The following is a 25,260-nucleotide window of genomic DNA, read 5'->3' on the forward strand; positions in this document are numbered from 1 at the left end:
TCCTCATTGGTCAGCCTGGACGTTTGGGATCCCATGACCACACTTGGATCCCAACAGCCCCATCACTGGCCAAACTCAGTGGGAAAGTTTCAAACCATGTGTCCCAAGTACAGCCCAGGACCTGGCACAAGACAGATATCCGATAAGTCAGTCTCACGCCCACCTCCAAAGACACAGGGAACCTGGCTTTTAAGCCCTTCCAGAACTGCAGGCCAATGTCATTTAAATTATCAAGGCCAGAGAGACTGCTTTCCTGGGTGCCTGTTTGGTGCTTATCTGACAATGCTCTGGCCAAGAAGACTGCTGACGTTTCTGAAAATCCGAGAGTCACGTTTTGCTTACAAATGTCTGCCACTCGGGATTTGGCATGACACTGAAAAGTCAGCTGAAAGTCTGAGATGAAAAACCTGTTGGTCTGAGTGACATTTTCACAGCTGCCCACACAGACCTCTGTCCCCCACGCAGCCTGAAGGAGGTCCTAAGCCCATGTGACCTCCAACTAGTCAATGCAGGAGGAAGTTCTCATTTAGTCGCTAACTTCCTTCCTCTGAACAAACAGGGCAGGCCAAACACGGATGTGCACACGGGCACATCACCTGGAAGGCAGAGCTTGACCCCATCACATATGCATATATGAGTGTGTGTGTGTGTGTGCCTGTGTGCATGTGTGTGCATGTGTGTGTATGTTCGTGCGTGTGTGTGTGTGTGTGTGTGTGAATGCATGTGTGGGCACATACACACTAGGATGGCAAAATTGGCCGGAAGAAGTTTGGTACTTGGGGTCACTGTCACCCCTGGGGTGGCGCTTGGTCCCCAGTGGGCCAATGGCACACCTTTCCAGTCTGAGGTTGAAAAGTTGAGGTGCAGCCCTGGACAACCTTGGTGGGGGGCACCCGGGCCCAGGACTCATACCAGGGGACACACACTCTGAGCTCCCTCTGTGAGAGGTCCCAGCACAGCCGTCTACACCTGCTGCTCCCTTGACCATTCAGCCTCAACCTTCTGGTCTACAGTATCCAGGTTGAGTCCAAGTTCTGGAATCCATTAGAAACTCATCCCCTCTTCATACCAGCTCTGTGATGAGACCAGATTCCTGAATGCCTCTAAGCCTCAGTTTCCTCATCTGCAAAATGGGTCCAATACCTACCTCACAAGTTCGTTGTGAGGATTCAGTGAAAAAGCAAGAGATGTGAAAGGCTTGCCTGATGGGGATGGTGACTATTTTTCTATCCCTATCTGTCTGGTGAAAATGCCCTCCGAGGTCCACAGTGGCTTCCTAACTGCCAAACCCAACGGGACAGCCTCGAGGACTTCCGTGGAGTTCCAGCGGTTAAGACTCCATGCTCCAAATGCAGGGGGCCCAGATTCGATCCCTGGTCAGGGAACTAAGATCCCGCAAGCTGTGCGGTGCGGTCAAAAAAAAAAAAAAAAGTCCCTCCAACAGGACAGGCTCCTTGCCTTCCAGCCTCTGTGCTGGCTTTCTGTATCTGCCAAACTTACGCACACTCTGCTCGGTTTCAAAGTAGGGCCCTCCTAGGCACACACAGTCATGTGGCCACTCGTCCCATGAGTATTTCTTGAGGACCTACTGTGTGTCAAGCACAGTGTCAAGCACTAGGGGCCACAGATAAGACCAACAAGGGTCCTGAAGATGACAGAGGCTGTTTACTAAGCATTTACTATGTGCTAGGCGCCGTCCTAAGCACTTACACGTAGCTGCACGTTTTTCTATCCCAACCTCTCTGTCCGGTCAGCACTGCTTCCGATCCCATTTCACAGATGGAGAAATTAAGGCTCAGAGAGGTGAAGTGATAAGAAGCCAGACATTCCCTTTCTCTGCTTACATCTAGAGCAGCAGTTCTCAAAGTGTGGTGCTCAGACCAGCAGCAACAGCATCGCCCAGGTACTCATTAGACTGTGAATTCAGAAACTCTGGGAATACGGTTTGGGAAGTGAGTTTGAACGAGCCCCTGGGGGATTCTGGTACCTCCAAAGCCCGAGAACCACTGACCTAGAGGAAGAGGTGAGAAGAGAAGATGGGGTTTTCAGCTCAGAGGACCCACTATCCCGTGGCCGGGAAAGGGAGTGAGAAAAAACGTCTCATGGGCAGAAAAGTTGAAGTGCCCAGAGTTTAGCCTCACCCACTTCCTCCCCACCAGCACCTTTTATTTTAAGGAATTGATCGTGTAAAGGAGCTTCCCGTATGGTGTGTCTTCTCAACACTAGAATTTACAGAATTTGAGGCATCTAGGCGTGGTTCCCTGAGCATCTCCCCATCAAAGACCAGCGGGACTGTCCCCGCAGAGTCTCCCCCTTCCCCCGAATCCCACAGCCCAAGACAGAAGAGCAGTATTTAGAGAAAAAGCTGCTGAGCTACGGTACCGGTAATAGGGAGTTTTTCTGTGACCTCTATATGTCTGCTGACATAAGCCATCATTAACAACGATTTCCAAATGCATCACAAAACCACACAGAGCCCCATCTCAGGGGAGCCATCAACCGATGACAAAGCAAGGTTGGGAGCCCCGACCCCAAGGACCATCGACACCACCGCACGCTGCCTTCTGACCTTCGCTGAGGTGGCCCCAATTCGGGACTGTGGCCACCCTCCCCTCCCTCGCTCAGTGAGAGTCTTGTTCATGAAGAGACGGTCCTCAGAGGGCGTTCATAAAACTCCACTCTCAAAGAACTTGACCCTTTGGTTGGTCTGTGAAGCCTCATCACGGGCCAAGGATGGGTTATCAGTGTGAAACAGCTCCTGAACCAGTCAGTCCCACAGCCCTAAGGACCCCTCGGGACCTAGAGACCCCAGGCAGGGCCCACTTGGTTCAAAGTCCGGTTCCTCTTTTCAAAGCTCCTTGCCTTCACTGACTACGTGTAAGTTAATTTGCAGCATAAAGTCATTGTCTGAAAAGTTCTTGGGATACTGGCTGGCAGAACTCTGCTCAGAAACACCGGCAGTGGACTTCCCTGGTGGCGCAGTGGTTAAGAATCCACCTGCCAATTCAGGAGACACGGGTTCGAGCCCTGGTCTGGGAAGATCCCACATGCCGCGGAGCAACTAAGCCCGTGCGCCACAACTACTGAGCCCGCGAGCCACAACTACTGGGTCTGAGCTCTGGAGCCCGTGAGCCACAACTACTGAGCCCACGTGCCTAGAGCCTGTGTTCCACAACAAGAGAAGCCACCGCGATAAGAAGCCCACACACCACAACGAAGAGTAGCCCCCGCTCGCCACAACTAGAGAAAGCCCACGTGCAGCAATGAAGACCCAACGCAGCCAAAAAGAAAAAAAAAGAAACGCCGGCAGTGGTCGCTAGGCATTCTCTCCTTTGTAGCCCCTTCCTCCCCCGGCCCTCCTCTATCCTCCTCTCAACCCTGCATTTCCCTCTCTCTCTCCTATCAACTGCCTTTACCACCCCCTCCCCTTCTCCCATCTCTTCCCTCCTCCAGCTCCAGTCTAGGGCTAGAAAGGAGGGAGGGACTTAGGAAAAGAGAGTAGAGGTAAGGCAGGAGGCGGAGGGATATGAAGGAAATAGGATGACGCAAAGAGGGAGAGATGACCACAGAGGGCATGGGAAGAGGGGTGAAGAAAAGAGGGGGGTCAGATTTATCTGGAATCACCAAGGCCACCAGGATGAGCTGCTCTAATAAATTTCCCAAAAACTATAAACGGCACATAATCCCCACCAAGCTCTTAACGACTCCCTGCCCTCTCCCACCCCTCCCACCCACACTTGAAATCTCCTAAGGCTCAGAATCACTGAGGGACGGATTCTGACTGGTCACACCCAGTATGCTCACCACGGTGACCCTGACACAGATCCACATTGATCCAGGGGCCCCGTCTTCTCCCAAAAAAGACGCTTGTCTTCCCCTCTGCCTTTTCCCAAAGCTGGCACTGGCTGGAGGATGAAACCCAGAGGAGACAGAGGATCTGCCACGAGTCAAGCAGTGTGAGGCTTCCTCACACTTTTGCAAATGCTCTAAACAATTTTTTTCATTACACACAAAAACACGTACTAGGGGTAGAATAATTAGGAGCACAAACAAGCGAGGAAAAAAAAAAAGCCTCACTACCTAAATAACCTTAGTAAACTCCCTAAGTGGCACCTAAGTAAACCTTTGGGTGCATGTCCTTTGATCTCTTTAGCTGCTTTCATATCTGTCCAATGCCTGTCATATCCCCAGCACAAACCACGGCACCAGCCACATAGTAGGCACTCAATAAACATCTACTGGTCAACAGAAAGAAAAAAGAGAGAGAGAGAAGTAATCATTTCATAATTTCCATCCAACACCGAACTTCAGAGCAAGACAAAAGAAAGGGGGAAGGAGACAGCAGGAAATTGCCCCAGAGCTGCGCTGAAGCTGCCCTTACCTTATATAGACTCCCTAAGAAGTTATGCAAACAAGGTTCAGTAAGGGAAAAAACAACCCACACTCCAAAAAGCTGAGCTGTCAGCTTCCACCAAGCAAGCTCCCTAGAGCGGGCATGAAAGGAAACAGGAAAGAATTCAAACATCCTGCCGCCTGGGGCAGAGGGACAGCTGGCCGGTTGCCACAGCTGCATCATTTCCAGCAAGTTGCTGATGTGGGAGCCCAGGCAGCGACAGACAAAGACCTGGAAGTGCTAAATGTCCTCCCTCTCTTGGACACGGAGAACAAGGGCTCCATGGATGTGTATACAGTCCTTGCATGTGAGATCACACTGTCTGTACACATTGATTCTTTGTCCCACCCCTTCCTCAAAGCAGTAGACTTCTCAAATGATTCCTTCCTCGTTGCATTTTCGTGAAGCGAATGATCCAGCTTTCCTAGTTTGCCAGAGAACACAAGAAAATGGAGTATAGAATATAGCCAGGGGAAAAGAAAGATGATGACTTTGGTAGAACCCTCAGGGAACGGGCTGATCTGGAGACGCAAATTATCAGGACAGCTAAAGGTTTTCCCTCAGTGACAGAGCACCGTAACTTTTTTTTTAATGACTACTTTTACTTCCTTAAATGGCAGTCAGTGTGTTACATCTGGCTTCACCTTCTGACTTAGAGAACAGTGGCTGTAACCAGTTCCTGGAGGCTCTGAGTACATAATTGCAGCGTTGACAATGAGACACTCCGAAGACACTGAAGGATTCGGTGTCTGATTGCCTGAGCACTACGTGCCCCGGTGTGCACGGCTCTGCATTCTCGTATCCACTTTTTATAGTTTTGCTGTTTCTTCCATTGCTGTTAGTCATTTGACAAACACTTGTTGACAATTTTTGGTTCAAAGACTTTGCTGAATAAGACACAATATGAACCCTCAAAAAATACACAATCTAGCGGGGCAAATAAGAAAAACTAAGTGTGTGGACGCAATGAAGTTAGCACCATAGCCACGAGGCATCACAGGGCATATGGGAACACCAAAGAAAGAAAGAAATTAACTCTTCCTGTGGGGTGGTGATCAGGGCAGCCTTCACAGAGGAGGTGATGTTTGAACTGGGTCTTGAAGGATGACCTAGAGTTCACCCAGCTAACGGGGTAATGAGGAAGAAGGGGGCCCATGTTAACAACTTGAGGGATAGATTCTGACAGAACTCCACAGACAAAAGCACCAGCTTCTGCGGGCAAGTTCAAAATGCCTTCCTCTACCAGTCCCTCTCTCTATCTCTGACTTGCCACAGGCTAGAGGGGCATATAATTAGCTTATTATTACTGTGTGTAAAACAAGAGTTTAAAGGCTCAGAGTGACATCCCTGAGGGCTCCTGCAGCCTGCTCATCCCTACACCAGGAGGACAGGAATCCTGTTCCCTGTGACATCTGCAGTGCCCACAACGGTGCCTGACACACCGTCCATGCTCAATAAACATTTCTCGAGTAAATGAGGAGCCTCTGCCCATCTTCTTCAGCAGCTCAGAAGCACGTTGGTCCCCAATCCTCAGCTGCGTCACTTCACTGGGAGATGCTATCTTATAAGAATAAAACCAATCCCCTCCCTGGATTTTAAAGGCGTAGATTCTAATGAAGAGACTAGCAGAAATAATCAGATGTGGACAGACAGGTAGCAATTGCCTGGTCTGGACAAATGTGCCTTGTAATTAAAAGCACATGGGAAGGGCAGCCCGAGAACAGGGTGATGGTAGGATTAGCAATGCCTGCCTAACGTGGGGGTTCTCCTCTCCCTTCCCTGCTCACATCACCAAGCATGGGGCCTCAGAGGTGCAAAGCAAACGCCAACCCTCAGCAGCTCAGAGATCCAGGAAACCCAGGTTCAAGTCCCCACTCTGCCTCTCTATGCTGTGGGCTCCCTGGCATCCCCTCTCTGATCCCCAATGTTCTGAGCTAGGTGGGGGGGGTGGGGGGTTTCTCTGTCCCTGCCTCAGAGCCCCCGAGTGGTGGGGACAGACACACAAGTGGTCTTCATCCCCGTAGCTGTTGACACTCGCAGCCCTGGAGTCTGCCCCCACATTTACAGCTGTGTCAACTCACTCTTTTATTGATTCTCTTAGCTACTAACGCACATGAACATCCAAGACAGACCTTCCGCTTTCCCTTAAGTACCCATGTCCGATGCAACAGTTGCAGGCAATGAAACAACTTCTGGGCACCAGTTTGGTGCCAGGCGCTAAACTGGAAGATGAAAACCCAGCCGTGCGTCCGGTGCTGTGTCTGGCTGTCAATCCTCATCAGAATTATGGAAGGGCTCAGAACTGAACCTGGCACAGAGGCAGCGGCACTAAAAACGCCAGACAGCGGTGATGATAAGAATGTGGCTAACTATTTCAGAGCACACGGAGGCAGTGGGAAATGAGAGCCGGGAGACGATCAAGTTCACGTGAGCACGAGGGGCGGGGCTGAGCGTGTCCTGGGCGCGTGGGTTTGGAAAGGGGCCGTGGGGAAAAGCAAGTCTGACATGGAGGGAAAAGTGGCAGGCAGAACCACAAATGTGGACGTGGGAAGGAACGACAGGAAGACCCAAGGCGAAATTCTGCAAAGTCGTAGGACAAAAGACATGGGAATAAAATGCACGCTGTTCAGGCAAAATCAATCCTCTGACCCCACCTCCCTGCACACGCAAGGCCACCACCCTGCTGGCTTTCTGTCATCCCCCTCACCCCGTTTCTTGTTTTCTTTTTTCCCCCCCAAAAATTATTTATTTATTTATTCTGCACCGGGTCTTAGTTGCGGCACGTGGGATCTTTCATTGCAGCATGTGGACTCTTAGTTGCGGCAAGCATGCGGGCTCTAGTTCCCCGATCAGGGATGGAACACGGGCCCCCTGCATCGGGAGTGCAGAGTCTGACCCACTGGACCACCAGGGAAGCCCCACCTCCTTTCTTCTTTACGTTTTAAAAACTGAGATAGTTACATACCATAAAATTCACCCCTTTCAAGTGTACAATTAATTGGTTTTTGGTACATCCACAGGTTGTGCAACCATCACCACTATTTTAGAACATTTTCATCACCTCAAAAGGCGACCCCGTGCCCATGAATAGTCACTCGTCGTCCCCCGTCGCCACTCCTGGCAACCAATAATCTGCTTTCTATCTCCACGGATTTGCTTCTGGAAACTTGAAATAAATGGAATCACACAACCTGTGGCCTTTCAAGTCTGACTTCTCAGCAATAATGTGTCACTCAGCGTCATGTTTTCAAGGTTCACCCATGTGATAGCATGAATTAGTACTTCGTTTGTTTTTATGACTGAGTGATATTCCACTGATGGATGGACCACCTTTTGTCTATCCGTTCATCAGCTGATGGACATTTGGGTGGTTTCCACTTTGGGGACTGTGAATAATCCTGCTGTGAACATTCATGTGCAAATTTTTGTGTGTTTTCATCTCTGTCGGGTAGATACTAAGGCATGAAATAGCCAGGCTTAACCTTTCAGGAGCTGCTACACTGTTTCCCATGGGGGCTGCAGCCGTTTCCCTTCCCACCAGCAGTGCATGGGGGTCCTGAGTCGCAACGTCCTCTCAACACCTTTTATTATAGTCTCCTTGTGCGTGTGAAGTGATGCTTCCCTGTGGGCTGGTTTGCATTTCCCTAATGACAATGATGCCGAGCACCTTTTCATGTATTTACTGGCCGTGTGTGTGTCTCCTTTGGAGAAATGTCGATTCAAATCCCTTGCCTAGGGCTTCCCTGGTGGCAGAGTGGTTAAGAATCCACCTGCCAATGCAGGGGACATGGGTTCAAGCCCTGGTCCGGAAAGATCCCACATGCCGTGGAGCAACTAAGCCCGTGAGCCACAACTACTGAGCCTGCGCTCTAGAGCCCGCAAGCCACAGCTACTGAAGCCCACGCATCTCTAGCTGGTGCTCTGCAACAGGAGAATCCACCGCAATGAGAAGCTCGCGCACCACAATGAAGAGCAGCCCCCGCTCGCCACAACCAGAGAAAGCCCGCGCACAGCAACAAAGACCCAACGCAGCCAAAAATAAATAAATTAAAAAAAATTTTTTTTAAATCCCTTGCCCATTTTTTACTTGGGTTATTGGTCTTGGTATTGTTGAGTTGTAAGAGTTCTTTATATATTCTGGAAGCTAGACCATTATCGGACGTTTGGTTTGAGGGCCTCCCCTTTTGCTGGGCTCATTCCTCACCCAGATACCCGCATGCCCGGCTCCCATTCATTCAGGTCTTGCCTTAGCGTCACCTCCTCTTTAGGCCTCCCCTGACCACCCTGGCTAACAGTGGCCTCCCCACAATCCGTCTCTGGCCCATTGCTTCGTTTCATTTTCTTAGCACTCATCTCGTTCTGAAAAGATCAGATTTGCTAGCTTATCTATTAGCTACCCCTGCATTCCAATTGAATGTAAGCTCTGTGATCTGGACCCCTCAACTTCCCCAGTACCAAGAGTGCCTGGCACATAGTAGGTCCGCAGTGTACGTTTGTTGGATAATGAGTAGTTACAAAGCGCCAAAGAAGAGAGTAAGTTACTTTCCCCAAATCGAACACACGGCAGTAGGTTTTGGCAAATCAAGAACAGAGCAAGTGGGACTTCCCTGGTGGCACAGTGGTTAAGAATCCTCCTGCCAATGCACGGGACGCGGGTTCGAGCCCCGGTCCGGGAAGATCCCACATGCCGCGGAGCAACTAAGCCTGTGCGCCTCAACTACTAAGCCTGCGCTCTAGAGCCCGCAAGCCACAACTACTGAGCCCTCATGCCACAACTACTGAAGCCTGCGCACCTAGAGCCCATGCTCCGCAACAAGGGGAGCCGCTGCAATAAGGCCGCGCACCGCAACGAAGAGTAGCCCCCGCTCGCCGCAACTAGAGAAAGCCCGCGCACAGCAACAAAGACCCAACGCAGCCAAAAAAAAAAAAAAAAGAACAGAGCAAGTCATGTAAATCAACTATACTTCAATAAAATTAAAACCAAAACAAAACAAACACAAACACAAAAAAACAGGGCAAACGGTATCCCAGCTCAGGGCTGCAAGAGTTCGCCGGAGTGAACAAAGGATCCCTCCTTGGTTGGGCAGGGAGCTCACACAGGGGCTGCACAGAGCCTGGCTCTTCTCACTCCTCCTCAGAAGCCCCAGCTTCTGACCCAGAGGGGGGCCTGCGGCCTGCCCAAGGCAGCAGCTTCCTTTATTTGCAAACCATGAACAGTGTATACTCCATTCTAGAGCCAGGGTAGAATTATAGCCAAAAAAGAGGAAGAACACTACTTCCGGGTCACATCAGATGACCTCCAAGGGCCATCCCTTCGGTCAAAAGTAGCAGAGGGCTTCCCTGGTGGCGCAGTGGTTGAGAGTCCGCCTGCCGATGCAGGGACACAGGTTCGTGCCCCGGTCCGGGAGGATCCCGCGTGCCGCGGAGCGGCTGGGCCCATGAGCCATGGCCGCTGGGCCTGCGCGTCCGGAGCCTGTGCTCCGCAACGGGAGAGGCCACAACAGTGAGAGGCCCGCGTACTGGAAAAAAAAAAAAAAAAAAAACGTAGCAGAGTGACAATTCTTCCCTGGGAAGAATGGAGGCGTTTGAATTACGGAGTGTTGCTCCCCAGAGACCATCACAGGTTCTTCACTTGAATAAAGGCAGAAAAAGTACCTCTGAGCTGCATGTTCTTAGAAATGTACCACCAGCCAGAGACACAGGCCTCGGGTCTGCCCTTGGCATTCAAGAAAAAAGCTTGTGGAAAATTGTTAAGAGGATAGCTCCTAAGAGTTCCTATTACAGGAGAAAAACAAATCTTTTTTCTTTTCTTTTTATTGTATCTATATCAGACGGTGGATGTTAACCTATTACGGTCATCATTTCATGATATATGTAAAGCAAACCATCATGCCGTACCCCTTAAACTTATACAGTGGCGCATGCCAATTATTTCTCAATAAAACTGGGGGAGGGGAAGAGGAAAAAAAAGAAAAGAGCTCGTCCTTGGTCTTCCCTCCTTGTCTCAAAAGAATTTCAGCTGCAAGTGCTGCAGGGTGTCAGGAATGGTGGCCAGGAGCACAGGCACTGGGTGAGGAACACAGCTCCGCCTCTGTGCAACCCCGGGCCAATGACTTTATGGCTCTGAGCCTCAGTTTTCCTGTCTATGAAATGGGAATGACAACAGGGCCTACAACATGGGGTCACGGTGTCGATGAAATGAAATCACGATTGGATGACTCTGGCTGGCAAAACAATGGCCCCTAAAGATGTCCACAGCCTAATCTCCAGAACCTGTGACTCTGTGACTTGACACGGCAAAGGGGACTTGATGGGTGTGATTAAATTAAGGATCTCGGCATGGGGAGATTATCCCGGATGATCCAAGTGGGCCCAAAGTCATCACAAGGGTCCTCAAATAGGGAAGAGAGGGAGGCAGAAGAATCAGAGAGATGGCATCGTGAGAAGGACTCAACCAGCCATTGCCGGCCTTGAAGGTGGAGGAAGGGGCCACGAGCCAAGGGATGCAGGCGTCTCTAGAAGCTGGAAGAGGCCAGGAAATCAGTTCTCCTTTCAAGCCTCCAGAAGGTACACAGCCGGCCCACACCTTGATGTTAGCCCAGTGAGGCTGATTTTGGATTTCTGCCCTCCAGAACTCTAAGATGAGAAAAGTACATTGTTTTAAACCACTAAGTTTGTGGCCATCTGTTACAGCAGCCACAGGAAACTCATACAATGACCTCAGCACAATTCCTGGCACAATAAAAGCCCAGTGTTCACCATTATTTTTGAAGTATTACTATTACTTATTATTGGCAAGGAAGCTTACACAAATACACGGATGATAAAAAAAGATTAAGTACGTGAGGAAAAATGAGACAGATGACCAGAAACTAAGTCCAGAATTAAACAGATGTCAGGCAGGTTAATTTCAAATACACTGATGAAATAAAACACAAAATGCTGGGCTTCCCTGGTGGCACAGTGGTTGAGAGTCCGCCTGCCGATGCAGGGGACACGGGTTCGTGCCCCGGTCCGGGAAGATCCCACATGCCGCGGAGTAGCTGGGCCCGTGAGCCATGGCCGCTGAGCCTGCGCGTCTGGAGCCTGTGCTCCGCAACAGGAGAGGCCAAAGCGGTGAGAGGCCCGTGTACCGGGAAAAAAAAAAAAAAAAACACAAAATGCTGAGGTTAACAGCCCTGCCTTCACATACAGGCCTCTGGGGACCTGCCCCTGCAGAGGCCACTGAGTGGAATCTGAAAAGCCGAAAGCATCAAATTAAGTCGGTGAGGAATGCAGCCACGCACGGGCTCCGGGACAGGGAGCTGGGCCAGAGGCCAGTGCGGGTGAGGGTTTCAGAGCCTCGGCACCTGCAGGCATTCCATACAGGCCACTGGGCTGTTATATTGGCAGAGGGAACAGCGGGCCGTCCAGGGCTGAGCTCAGCTCTCAAACATCTCAGGGGACTATGTTCATTCATCTATTCAACACCCACCTGGGGAGAATGCCAGGTGCTGATGGTACAGCAGAGAACCAAGCAGAGCGGGCTTCTGCCCCCCAGGAGCTCAGATTCTAGCAGGAGAGTCAGACAGCAAACAGATACATGAACAGTCATGTGGATATAGCTTGGCGGGTTAGGAAGTGCTACAGCCCGCGACTTGGGTCCACACAAGGGAGTGACACACCCACTGGTGAAAAAGAGATTGGGATATCATCTCACACCAGTCAGAATGGCCATCATCAAAAAATCTACAAACAGTAAATGCTGGAGAGGGTGTGGAGAAAAGGGAACCCTCTTGCACTGTTGGTGGGAGTGTAAATTGATACAGCCACTATGGAGAACAGTATGGAGGTTCCTCAAAAAACTAAAAATAGAACTACCATATGACCCAGCGATCCCACTACTGGCCATATACCCTAAGAAAACCATAATTCAGAAAAAGTCATGTACCACAATGTTCATTGTAGCTCTATTTGTAATAGTCAGGACACGGAAGCAACGTAAGTGTCCATTGACTGATGAATGCATAAAGAGGATGTGGCACATATATACAATGGAATATTACTCAGCCATAAAAAGAAATGAAACTGAGTTATTTGTAGTGAGGTGGATGGACCTAGAGTCTGTCATACAGAGTGAAGTAAGTCAGAAAAAGAAAAACAAATACCATATGCTAACACATATATATGAAATCTAAAAAAAAAAAAAAAAAAATGGTCATGAAGAACCTAGGGTCAAGACTGGAATAAAGACACAGACCTACTAGAGAATGCACTTGAGGACACAGGGAAGGGGAAGGGGAAGCTGGGACAAAGTGAAAGAGTGGTATGGACATATATACACTACCAAATGTAAAACAGAGAGCTAGTGGGAAGAAGCCGCATAGCACAGGGAGATCAGCTCAGTGCTTTGTGACCACCTAGAGGGGTGGGATAGGGAGCGTGGGAGGGAGGGAGACGCAAGAGGGAAGAGACATGGGGATATATGTATATGTATAACTGATTCACTTTGTTATAAAGCAGAAACTAATACACCCTTGTAAAGTAATTATACTCCAATAAAGATGTTTAAAAAAATAAATAAATAAATAAAAAGAGAGATTGGAACCAGGTAACCATGAGGGGTGGAGATGCTCCACTGAGGATACCACCGCCACAGAGACAAAGTCTCCCTTTCCAGGATCTCGCCATGGAATTGAAGAAACAGATGCACATGTAACCACCGCAGAATGTGATGAGCATCACAAAGGCAATGAGGGCATCTGAGTGGAGGGGATATTTACACTGGGCCTTGACGGATGTATAGAAGTCCTCCAGGAAAGCAAAACGGACGAGGACAGGGCCGGAAGAGGGAAGACTGTGCACAAGTCCCAAGGAAAGGGGAGGCAGGGCAGCACAGTGCAGGGGAAAGGCTGGGAGCCTCGGACACAGATCTGGGTTCAAAGTCCAAATTTTCTACCTACTGTGCCATCTCAAGCAAGCAAGTGACTTTTTAAAAAAATTTTTGTTTATGGGATGAAACATTCTTTAAGTTCCATAGTGCTTTACAATTTTCAAAAGTTTCGCACACATGATTTCCTATAATCCCATAATAACCCTTTTTTCCCCCTCCCCCTAACTTGCCCCTCCCCCCCCCCACTGGTAACCACTAGTTTGTTCTCTGTATCTGTGAGTCTACCAAGCAAGTGACTTTTGACTCTCCAAGGAAACCATCAGATTCCTTATCAGTAAAATGGGGCTGACTCCTACTCTGGTCCATTGTACATATTACATACACACCCCTCATGGATAAGAAAAATTATAATAGATGAGCCGATACATGCAAAGCGCCACACAGTGCGGGGCATTTGGCCTCCATGGGGACAGAATCATGTGTTGGGAGTGTGCATATGCGTGGGGTGAGCTGGCGAGCATCCCATCCTAAAGGACATTCCATGTCATCTCTAAGCATTTGAACCTTACGGGCAAAAACTACAAAAGGTTGTTAAAGGGAGAGAGAAGTCCGCCTCCCATCCCCACCCCCGCCTGGACTGCAAGCTCGCCAGGGTCAGGAAAGGGTCAACTCAGCACTCAGCAAAGGGCTTCCCTAGAGCAGGCACTCAATAAATATCCCGGAGAAGGAAAAGCCAGCGCCAAGGGTGGACCCCAGGAAACACCCACACTTATGGGGCACAAAAGGGAAGGAGAACCAGCAGAAGGAAGTGAGAGCAAGAGATGAGAAACAGAAAAGGAGAACTAGGCAAGCTTTGCAGTGAGAACGCAGAAGCATGGGAAAATTATCTTTTCAGTGAGTAGTGGTCGCTGACGAAGGCTGGAAGGAGGGAAAGTGGAATAAAGACAAAGAAACGGGGTTTCCCTGGTGGTGGTGCAGTGGTTAAGAATCCGCCTGCCAACGCAGGGCACACGGGTTCGAGCCCTGGTCCAGGAAGACCCCACATGCCGCGGAGCAACTATGCCCGTGCGCCACAGCTACTGAGCCCACGTGCCACAACTACTGAAGCCCGCACACCTAGAGCCCGTGCTCCGCAACAAGAGAAGCCACTGCAATGAGAAGCCCGTGCACCGCAACGAAGAGTTAGCCCCCGCTCGCCACAACTAGAGAAAGCTCACGTGCAGCAACGAAGACCCAACGCAGCCAAAAATAAATAAATAAATAAAATAAACTTATTTTAAAAAAGACAAAGAAACGGCCACTACATTTGCCACCAGAGGGTGACAGAGGACCTGTGCACAGGGTGCCAAGCTCTGGTTATGGGGGGGATGCCACGATGTAACGAGGTGAAAAAACGATGGGAGATGAGGACGTAGATATAACATCTATATGATCCACAAGCAATACTTTCAAAAAGTTTGCATTAACGTCTAAAGATTTTCAAGGAGCAGAAACTCAATTCATTTCAACTAATTGAACACTTTTGCTGAACCATAGACACCCTACTTACCAGGAAAAGGGACATCTAGCAAACTTCTCCATGGGAGATGGGCCCACAAACTCCAAAGGAAGCACAAATATCACCCAGAAGAGCTGTCACAAAGCCCACGCATCTCATGACACAAAGAAGACACAATGCAGCTCAGGACCTCCCAGCAACGGATGTGTGGGCCAAGAAGGCAGTGGGAGAGTGAATTTTGCAGAAAACTGTGAGGTAATGTCTCAGTAGCCCTTCAGGTGCCACTTAAGACTCAGCACCCAACATTGTTTCTGGAGCAACAGAAGCGATGTTTCAATCGATGTTTGTTGAATACTGAGGAACAGACTATCTAGCACTTTACAATGTCCAAAGCACTGTCACAGATTTACAGCTTCCTTTTGACCTCATATTGCCTTAGACTCACTAGACAATTTCTCTTCATCCCTTCTCACACCAATTTCTAAATTTGAGCGAAGCTAGGGGGAAAAGATCCACATGTAGAAGAGCAAAATACATAGACCGCCACTTGTACGTGTGTTGTACAGCTGCACAGGCAGAGGCCATGGACAGCAAGTGTATTTGTCTCTTTCCCGTTCCATCCCTCTGGCAGTAACGGCAAAGACTCTCTCCTTGACTAAACTGTAACCAGGCTCTTCTGAGCTCTTTTTCAACTAGGTCTCAACTTCTGGACTTCTGTGTTCATCCCTGCCTTATCCGACTTTAGCAAGGATCCTGCCAAGTCAGTCGAGCCAGAATCCCCCATCCTCCATATCCGATCACCCTCGATATCTAAATTGGGTTCCTCATCCCCACCCTCCCCCGGTGATGTCTGATCACTGGCCTGCCTTCAGCAAGTATCCCGTTAGGTCAGTTCAGCAAGAATCCCCCCTCACCCCTGACCCTTCCTCTTGGTAACTTTCTATCCACGGATCCCCACCTTGCTCCTTCACTACAAATTCCCACTTTTCCTTGTTGTATTCAGAGTTGGACCTGATCTCTCTCCCCTGTAGTGGTCCCTACACCTACCCCAACAGTCCCCTGAACAAAGTCTGCCTTACTGCTCTTTAACAAGAGTTAGAATGAATGGTTTTTTTCTTTAACAATAAAGACACCCCCGTTTCCTTAGGAACCATCCCACTGCCACACTCAGTCCCTGGTGGGGCTGATCCCATCCCAGAGCGGCATTACCTATACCTCAGCTAATGCATTTTGCCACTCTTCTTGGGAGCAGAGCAGACTAGAGAAGGGGGCTGTGAGAGAGAAGGAGAATGCATGGTCAAGAAGGGCCTCTTTCTTAAATATCTATGCCAAGGGGTCAGGCAGCCTCTCCTAACATACCTCCCATGATGGGGGTCTTACTACCACCAGTGACAGCCCATTCTAACTTGAGGCCAGTTCTTCTCAGGCAAACCCAAAATCTGTCCCTGAAATTTCTACTGTTTGGTGCTCTACCACATGGAGTTGGGGTGAGGGTAGGAACACTGAAGAAGTCCACACCTTCCACAAGACAGCTCCTCAAACATCTGAAGACAACACTCCTGTCCCCCTGCGGTGTCTCTCCAAGTGAAATATGCCCCATTCCCTCAGTCAGTTCTCACATGAGAGGTTTCGAATTCCTTGCCCAACCTGGATTCTCCTCTCTTAGCCTGTCCGAGCCATCTACTCTGGGTGCTATGACCAGGACTCTTTTAGAGGGAAATGAGAAACAACCCTCTCAAGCTGCCTTAAGGAAAAAAAAAAAATTAATTGGCTCATGAAAGCAAACAGCCAGGAGAGAGCTTCAGGCATGGCTGGATCCAGGAGCTTAAGCCATGTCATCTGTTCTCCATCCTCCATCTTTGGCTCTATACCTGAGTTTTCAGGTTCCTTCTCCAAATGGTTGATGGGTGCTGCAAGCCGCAAGCCTTCAATGTGCTTACAGGTCTTAATCCCAGAGAAAGATAAAGGGACCCAAAGTCTAAGGGATGGAGCTGATTGGTTTGACTTGAGTCACCTGGGCCCAACCCTGAACCAATCAGTTAACAGACTTGTTAACAGTTAATGGCTTACTCTGACTGGCCAGATCTGGGTCATGTGCCCTCTCAGTGGGGAGAGGCAGAGTCAACCTCACTGGAACTACACTGGCTGAGCAGGATTATTATAAAATGACAGGGAGAAGTTCCTCCAGAGGATGGCATGCTGGACAGACAAAAACATGCAACCCCATATCTCTCTGGGAGTGATGTTGGAGCTGAACACTCCAGACTCACCAGAGCATCATGGGAATATCATCTGCACCCAGACAGACCACCTTCCAAAGTGCTACATTAACAGTAACCACATTTATTGAGCAGCCACTCTATACCAGGCATTGCCCTACAAGCTTGATGCGTATCATGTCAATTTACCCTCACAACAACCCTGCACACCACGTGCAATTACTATCCCCACGTTACAGAAGAGGAAACAGAGAATCTGGGAGACTTGACCAAGGTCACACAGCGCAGCAAGGCTACAACTGAAGGCGAGACACCTTGGCTCCAACATCGATGCTCGTAACTGTAACTGATCGGCTCTAAAATCTGCACCAACAGAAAACTGGATTCCTTCCCAGGCGGCTGGATTCTTTCTAAAATAGAACTGCTTGCAACAGAGTATTTTGGGGTCCATCAATAATAGATGTATTAAACAAGGCTACATTTATATGAGAGGACATTCTGGAGCTACTTTATAAATTTATTTATTTAGTTTTGGCTGTGTCAGGTCTTTGCTGCTATGCGCGGGCTTTCTCTAGTTGTGGCAAGCATGGACTACTCTTTCTTGCGGTGCACGGGCTTCTCATTGCGGTGGCTTCTCTTGTTGCGGAGCATGGGCTCTAGGCACACGGGCTTCAGTAGTTGTGGCATGTGAGCTCAGTAGTTGTGGCTCGCGGGCTCTAGAATGCAGGCTCAGTAGTTGTGCACGGGCTTAGTTGCTCCGCGGCATGAGGGATCTTGCTAGACGAGGGCTCGAACCCGTGTCCCCTGCATTGGCAGGCGGATTCTTAGCCACTGCGCCACCAGGGAAGCCCAAAACTCCATTGCTTTTTTTTTTTTTTTGCGGTATGCAGGCCTCTCACCGCTGTGGCCCCTCCCGTTGCGGAGCACAGGCTCCGGATGTGCAGGCCTAGCGGCCATGGCTCACGGGCCCAGCCGCTCTGCGGCACGTGGGATCCTCCCGGACCGGGGCACAAACCCGTGTCCCCTGCATCGGCAGGCGGACTCTCAACCACTGCGCCGCCAGGGAAGCCCCTGGAGCTACTTTAAAGGCTGGGCGATGACAATAGAACATCAGCTCCATGAGGACAGGGGCTCTCTCTGCGTCTATATTTATCCTCAGTGCCTAGAACAGTACCCTACAGAGTAGCCGCTCGTATACACTGGAGGAAGGAAAGAGGGAACGAACGAACGAATGAACAAATTTCTGAGCGTTAAACTATATCTAAACTATATCTGGTTTTTATTCTCTTGTTTCTGCTTAGTCTTGCTTTCCGAGTATCCTGCAAAGGACGTGTATTACTTGTAAGGTACAGAAAGAAGACATGATTTCATAGACAACTCGAGCCACTGCCCCAACACACACACATGATCTGTAAGCCCTTATGCTGAGATCAGAGAGATCACGTGACCAGTCAATCTGCGAAACAGCTCCTTTCTCCTTTGCCAGCTGAGCCCTGGCTCCTCCCCACTGCCCGGGGCTCTGTTGGGGCAACCAAAGACCCTCCAGCACAGCTCGGTACCCATTCCCTCCCCAGCATCTCTTCCCCTCCCATCTCTCTGGTGCTCTCAGACCACATACGTTACTTCCACAACAACTAAATCCACCAATGAGGTGACAATCGCAGTGATTACCATTTAGGGAGCACTTACTGCATCTTTGGCACCATAGACCTGCTTCCTTAATCCTGCCACTGAGCACATTATAGCAAAAGAAAGAGCAGATGAACTCACCTGCTCCAGATCCCACGACTGGCAAGTATTTGAACCCAGGCCTGTTTGAAGCAGCCCAGCCCTTTAAGCACTGTGCTAACCACCTGTTACCATGTACTGAGCACCTACTGCATGCAGGCCCAGGCTAAAGGTCTCATGCACGCCCCCATGGGGCCTACTGCGTGCCAGCCTGGGGTTGAGCGCCTCTCATGGGCAAACCCAGAGTTGAGTGCCTACTGTGTGCTGAGCTGGGGCATGCACTGATAGCTTCAGAGCAGAAAGCACCCTGTCATCCTAAGTACTAGGAGAATAAAAATAATACCATAAAAAGTAACAGTAACACCAGGGAGGTGCTGGACTCTCCTTTTAGACATAATATTTCACTTAACCCTCTCAGTCACCATCAGAAGCAGGCACCATCAGGACCCGCATTTTACCGAGCAGAAAACTGTGGCACAGAGAAAGGGATGTCCTTGCCCAAGGCCACACAGCAAGGGGCAGAGCTGGGATGTGAATCTAGAGTTTTTCTGATTCCCAAGGGTTCTGGCTGTTGAAATACAGAAGGGATTGCACTAGACTGGTTTGCTGGCTCAATCCCAGATGGACAGATACAGGGGAGAGGAATTCTGCCCGGAGGGAACCTCCAAAATCACTGGCCTGCAGGCTGGGAGTATTACACAGGGTCAAGCCACAGGTGCACAAAGAAGGGTGTGGGGAGCTATTGGGCAGGAGAGGTGGGTGGGGACCAACGGACTGGAATGGCAAGCAGGCAGCCTGTAAATGCAACGGGCAGATGGGAGCTATAGATGGCTAATGAGCAGAGGAGAGACTTGATTAGAGCTCTTCTTTAGGAAGAGTTACTCCCAGCAGGGGGTTGGGGTGGGGTAGAATGGTTGTAGGACAAGAAAGAACAAGGGCTGAGGGACTGTTGCAGTAAGCGCGGGCCATGGACCTGTTTTGGGTTTGCCCCTCTTCTGGAAGCAATATGCCCTCCCATCCACTTTTCCCTTACGAAACCACCCTCCCCCACCCTGGCTCCTGGTTTGGGTGGGCCTGCCCCTCCCCCTCTCCAGGGGTGGGCACCGATCCAGCTCTAGCCAGCCAGAATGGTGGGGATTGGTTCACAGTGGGCACATGAACCCAGCCAGGCCAAACAGTGTCTGTCAGTCTGGAGACTTCCACTGAAATCGGTGGCAGAGTCTGTCTGTCCCCATCAGGATGGCTTTGCCCGCAGCCCGGAAGCTGGGATGCTTAGGGGGCAACTGTATCACCGCTCAGGGAGAACCTGCCCTCCTGCCCCCAAGAAGGGCAATAAAGGAGGAAGACAGAGCTAGCAGCAGCAGGAGGGGAGGTTGAGTTTGGGCAGCCTTACCTGCAGCTGCTACTTGGCCTGGACTTGCCAACCGTGGAAGCTACACTGATTTTTTTTTTTTTTTTTTTTGCTTAAGCTAACTGCACTGGGCTTCTCTCACCGCCCCTGACAGATCTCCCACCAATCCACACGGACTGAAGTTTGGGGCAAGAAGCAAGCGCAGACGCGGTGATGGAGCACTTAGTGCAGCAGGAAGGGGGCCAGGTGAGTCCAGCGCCAGACGAGCCAGTGCGGGGCGCGGAGGACTCCAAATCCTGCCGGCAGAAAGAAACAGGAGGACGAGGGCCCAGCGACTTTCCAGATCCACGACCTTCGGGAAGCACCTCCTGCAGACAAGGACAGGCCAGCCTGGGGGCTGAGGAGAGGTGACAGGGAGAGGCTGCACGGGCACATTCCATTCTGGAAAACCTGGGGGAAGGACAGGAGAAGGAAGACAGTAGCCAGAGAGCACAGGAGAGGTGAAGGAGGGTGTTGCAGACAGACGATGCCCAAGGAGGGGCTGTCAGGGAGGAGAGAGAGCCCGGGGACCCTCCACCCCCTCATCCCCACAGTGCAGACGGAGGGGAGACCAGGTGCTGTTTTCAGGCCCCCAGGTCCGCTGTGACCTTGTGAGAGGTTTGGAAATAGGAAGGCTGGACCAGAGCGGGAGCCTCAGGCCTGTCAGGACACCTGGCTGGGGATGAGGGCCACCAAGAAGCCTCCCGGCATCACGCGAATAGGCAAGTGTGTCTTTTGTGACCTGCAAACAACCCCACAAGCCCTGACCAGAACCTGCTGTGTCACTGAAGAATCCTCATGGCTTAGAAATGAGAGCCTAAACCACTTCCTCAGCAAGAAGGGGCCAAGAGCACAGACCTCGGAGCCAGCCTGCCCGGGTTCAAGTCCCAGCTCTGCCACGACCTTGCTGTGTGATCTCTGGCAAGTCACTTAACCTCTATGGGTCTTGGTTTCCTCATCTATGGAAGTAACAGAGACAAGGCACGTCCAGCGTAGTGACTTGCATATAGAAAGTTACTACTCAGCGTTCTGAATCCTTGGTCACTGGGTTATGAGGACACGGCAGTGGGATGGAACCAGCTTTTCTAACACAAACAAGAGCAGACACGGCAACCATAACGCGCCTATACATTTGTCCAACAGATGGCTGGGGAAGGAAGGCGGACTTCCAGCCAAAGCAGACGGAGCCTTCAGATCCCACAGCCCATTCATAAGATCAACAAGCAGCAGGGAGAGCATTTTTAGTTCTCCCCCTAGGCCCTCCCCACTCCCATTCCTGTCATTGGGGGAAGGGTCTGACTAGCAAACCGCAAAGCTCCAGGGAGGGAGGAAGTGTTCTCTGACCACAGCCTCGCCCCATGGCCAGGAGCATCTGTTCGGAACCTACTCACAGGATGCCCTTTTTTCCCGGGGTCACCTTCTCCTACTCCATGGAGAGAACAATAGCTTCAGAGGCAGGGGGCGGGGGGGGGGGCAGGGGAAGACCCCATTCTGATGGGGGGTGGGGTGATGGATGGTCCGCAGGAGGAAACTGCTACCTTACTGTCAAGGGAGGAAAGAAGCCGGCCTGTGACAAAGCCTCAGAGACAGCAAGGCAGAAAATACTGCTGAAACTCCCAGTTATATGCCAGATGGGGTGAAAGCCAGGAGTCTGCACTTACTCCACTTGTAAAAGCAGTCATCGTGGTGGCGGAAGGATAGAGGTGGTTCAGAGACGGGGCTCCTCCGCCAGGATTGGAACCCAGCCCCCACCCCCACCCCGCTCTCCACAAGAGGCCCCCGCACCTCATTAGATGTCAGTTGTGAGAGTACTTCACACATCTGATATTTTAAACAATCCAAAAGCAGTGAGTGAACGTCTAGAGGCAGCACTTAGGAAGACGTTCTAGTTGAGAGAAGATTTAAAAAATAAACAAAGCTCAGTACCACCCAGCCCATAGCAGACACTTTATAAACATTCTTTTAATTAGAGTAAATGCAAAATACCATTTGAATAAAGGAAAGGGGCCGTCGCATGATCCTGGGCACGATGAGAACTTTTTATTTATTTCACAAATGACCATGTCGTTTGCACAGGCACTGACTCACCAATTCTCACAACAGCCCTCTAAGGTTACAGGAGAGGAAACCAAGGCCCCGAGAGTTAAAGTAACTTGCCCCAAACCACACAGCTAGAGGGTGGCCACGTGGGGATTCCAACCCACCTTGCTGACTGAGTCCCCACTCTAACCTCCAGGCTGCACTGCCTGTGTCTGAATCTATGTGTTTCCAAGCTAGAGACCAGAGCCTGGAAAAGAGCCCATTCTCCAATCTCAGCTTTAAAAGGCCCTCTTACCAACGATGCTGGGCCTTTTGCTTCTATGGGGTGGGGATGGGGCGTTGTGGTTCTACCTGCGTGCGTTCTTTCCTCCTAATGGTTCAACACACCGCAGGGAAGGGCAGAAAGTTTACAAACCCTAAGGATCCTGCTTGAAAGATTTCTTACATATGTAGAAACCTGTTTAACCGCCTCACAGATCAAAATACATTTTCAACCCCACCCGACCCCACACCACCTTCCGGGTGCCCCTCCCCCCACCAGTGCCTATCTACCCGCAAATATGCCCATTCTTCTGACTTTTCACACCACAGATTGGCTTTGCCTTTTCTATCATTTCATATACATGGGATCCTACGGTGGGTACACTTTCATATCTGGTTCTATAGTCTACAAATAAAAACATTTCACCAGCACACGGACAAGATTGTGGGAGAAGGGGGGTGGGTGAAGCTGACCGTTTCCAGCTCCTGCAATAAACGCTAGGATTGTTTTTATTGGGGCTCACTGACCGGTGGAAGGGGAAAGCGGGGAGGGCTGGAGCCAGGAGTTTGGAACAGCGGCAGTTGACGGTGGAAAACTAGCGACCCGCAGGAGGCAAAGGAGCTGCCGTGCCTGAAAAGGTTACCTTGGGAGAGAGGAAGCCAGGCGGTCGCCTCTGATCGCTCTGGATGCCCAGAGGAGAGAAGCCTTTGTGAGGCTTTAGAACGCTCAAATCTGGTTCCTACAGTGCCAGAGGCGCCCAGGGTGGCCACAGGCTCCGCCCAGTTTGGCCTCTGCCGCCCCTCCCCGGCACTGACAATATCCCAGAAGACGGGGAACTCCCCCAGATGGCGTGTCTCCCTACCTGTGCACTGTTGGATGAAGTCCTGATATTCCGCTCCCTGCTCGCCGGGGACGATGGTGGAGCCGTCATATTTAAAAGTCACCCTTTGGATTGGGAGAAGAGAAAAACACACATACACACATCAGCGTTGGTAGCTGCACAGTGCCGAGCTTCCAGCAGGACAATCTAAAAGATGCTCTGGCTAGGGAGAAGCCAGCGCTGGCTTTCCACGCCGTCCTGGGTTAAGGCTGCGGGAAGACAGCACGGGATGACCCTTCATCCGTCCGGTCTGGAAGACGGGTCAGTGCACCAGGCCCCTTGCGAGCTCGGGAGCGGGGCTTGGAGAGCAAAGGAAAGTTCCTCACCAGATGACGGCCGAGCCGTCGTCGCGCACCAGGTTGTACGCCGTCCGGCAAGCCTCTTTGTCGATCTTGGTGGCCATCGCCGCGATGCCGCAACGTGGATACTGTGCTCGCAGCGACAGATAAGCGCGCTCCGGGACGGCTACAGGGACCAGAGCAGAGCGGGGCGGGGACGCTCCAAGGGCGGGCGGGCGGGCAGCGGCGGCGACAGCGGCCGGGGAAAGCGAGCTCTGAGCTCCGAGCGCTGCTCTGGCTCCGAGGGCGCCGTGAGCGCGCGCCAGACCTAGGCCGCGCCGCCCCGCCCCCCTCCAGCCATTGGCCTCCCAGGACGCATCCCGCCACGCCTCCTCTCGCTATTGGTCGTAGGGCGTCGAGGGCGGGGCGTCTTTACGTGACAGCGACCAATCCCAGCCCGAGTGAGTTGCGCAACTCTGCAGTGGGGGCTGGAGGAGGGGACTTCTTTCCCCCCGCCTCCTCCTTCCTCCTACTCCTCTTCTCCCTACCCCCTCTTCTCCTGTATCCCCCAGCCCTTTCCTCCTTCTCCCACTCCCCCAGCTTCCCCCCCATTTCCTCCTCCCCAAGCCGTTTCTCCTTTCCCTCTCTCTTCTCTTGTCCTTCTCCGTCCTCACTCCTTGAGCCTGTCTCCTCATTTTCTCCCTCGCCTCCCCTCCTCCTCCTTGCTCCTCCCACTTCCGTAACCCCCCTCCCTCCTACCTATACTCACCTCCCCTCTATCCCCTCCCTCTATCCCCCTCCCCCCTTGCCCCCCCACCAGGCTGCTGGGCTCCACAGGGGATCTCCAAGTGGGTGACTTAATGCATCAAACCCAAGGAGACTGCCCCTGCCCCAGTGTATGGCTCCCTGGTTTCTAGGTAGGGAGGAATTGGAAAGAATTAAGCATTTTTAAATAGGAGGGAATAGAAAGTGGACTGCTTCCAAAATGCTGGTGGGATCACTGTTTACTTTGTGTTCCGGTTATTTGCATTCACAGCTTATCTCTCCCTTTGGGTTCCTCCGAGGGCAGGAGCTGACTCATTCTGTCTTCTTTCTGCCCTCACTGACTCACTCATTCATTCCCTCCTTCAATCATTCCACAAAGATGAGTTACAGGGTCAAGGCAAGTAAAAAGCCCAGACCCCAGAGACCTGGCTCTTGCATTGCATCTAGCCCTGCCTCTTTTTAACTGTGGGCCCTTGGACAAGACTGAAAAACTCTCTGATTACTTTCCTCCAATGAAATAATAATAGTACTGACACCATAGGTTTGCTTTATGATTAACGGAACCGATACTTATAAACAGATATATTAGACCTTCAACAAAAGGTCATCGTTGTTGGTTATTAACTAAAATAAATCCTAAATAGAAACCCCAAAGGTCAGAACAATGTCCGATTAGTAATAAAATTCTCAATGGCAAACAAACAAAAATCAACCGATCAAGCATCGAACAGGTAAATGGGGGGAGGGGGTGGATGGGACCACATTTACAGGAAAGTGGGAGCTGATGTTGCTATAAAGACAAAAACAAAGAAATTCCAGTTTGATGCAGCTCCTACCTTACTTCTTGATAAAGGTAATGGGACAATCGGCCATTGGAAAGAAGAACAAAGATGAATCCATACCTCACACCACAGATCAGGGTAAATGCCAAAAGG

General features: G+C 50.8%; 1 protein-coding gene across 1 annotated transcript in view; it reads right to left on the reverse strand.

Moving 5' to 3' along the window:
- COTL1 (coactosin like F-actin binding protein 1) overlaps nt 1–23,816 on the reverse strand; it is a 43,916-nt gene extending 20,100 nt beyond the window's left edge. Inside the window, exons 1-2 of the mRNA XM_059999039.1 lie at nt 23,609–23,816; nt 23,265–23,347 (exon numbers count right to left, since the gene is read on the reverse strand). Coding sequence (XP_059855022.1) covers nt 23,265–23,347; nt 23,609–23,685 — 160 coding nt within the window. The 5' untranslated portion in view covers nt 23,686–23,816. The remainder of the gene's footprint in view (nt 1–23,264; nt 23,348–23,608) is intronic.
- Nucleotides 23,817–25,260: the final 1,444 nt, after the last annotated feature.

Source organism: Delphinus delphis, chromosome 20 (assembly GCF_949987515.2).
Source record: "Delphinus delphis chromosome 20, mDelDel1.2, whole genome shotgun sequence".
In the NCBI taxonomy this organism is placed as follows: Eukaryota; Metazoa; Chordata; class Mammalia; order Artiodactyla; family Delphinidae; genus Delphinus; species Delphinus delphis.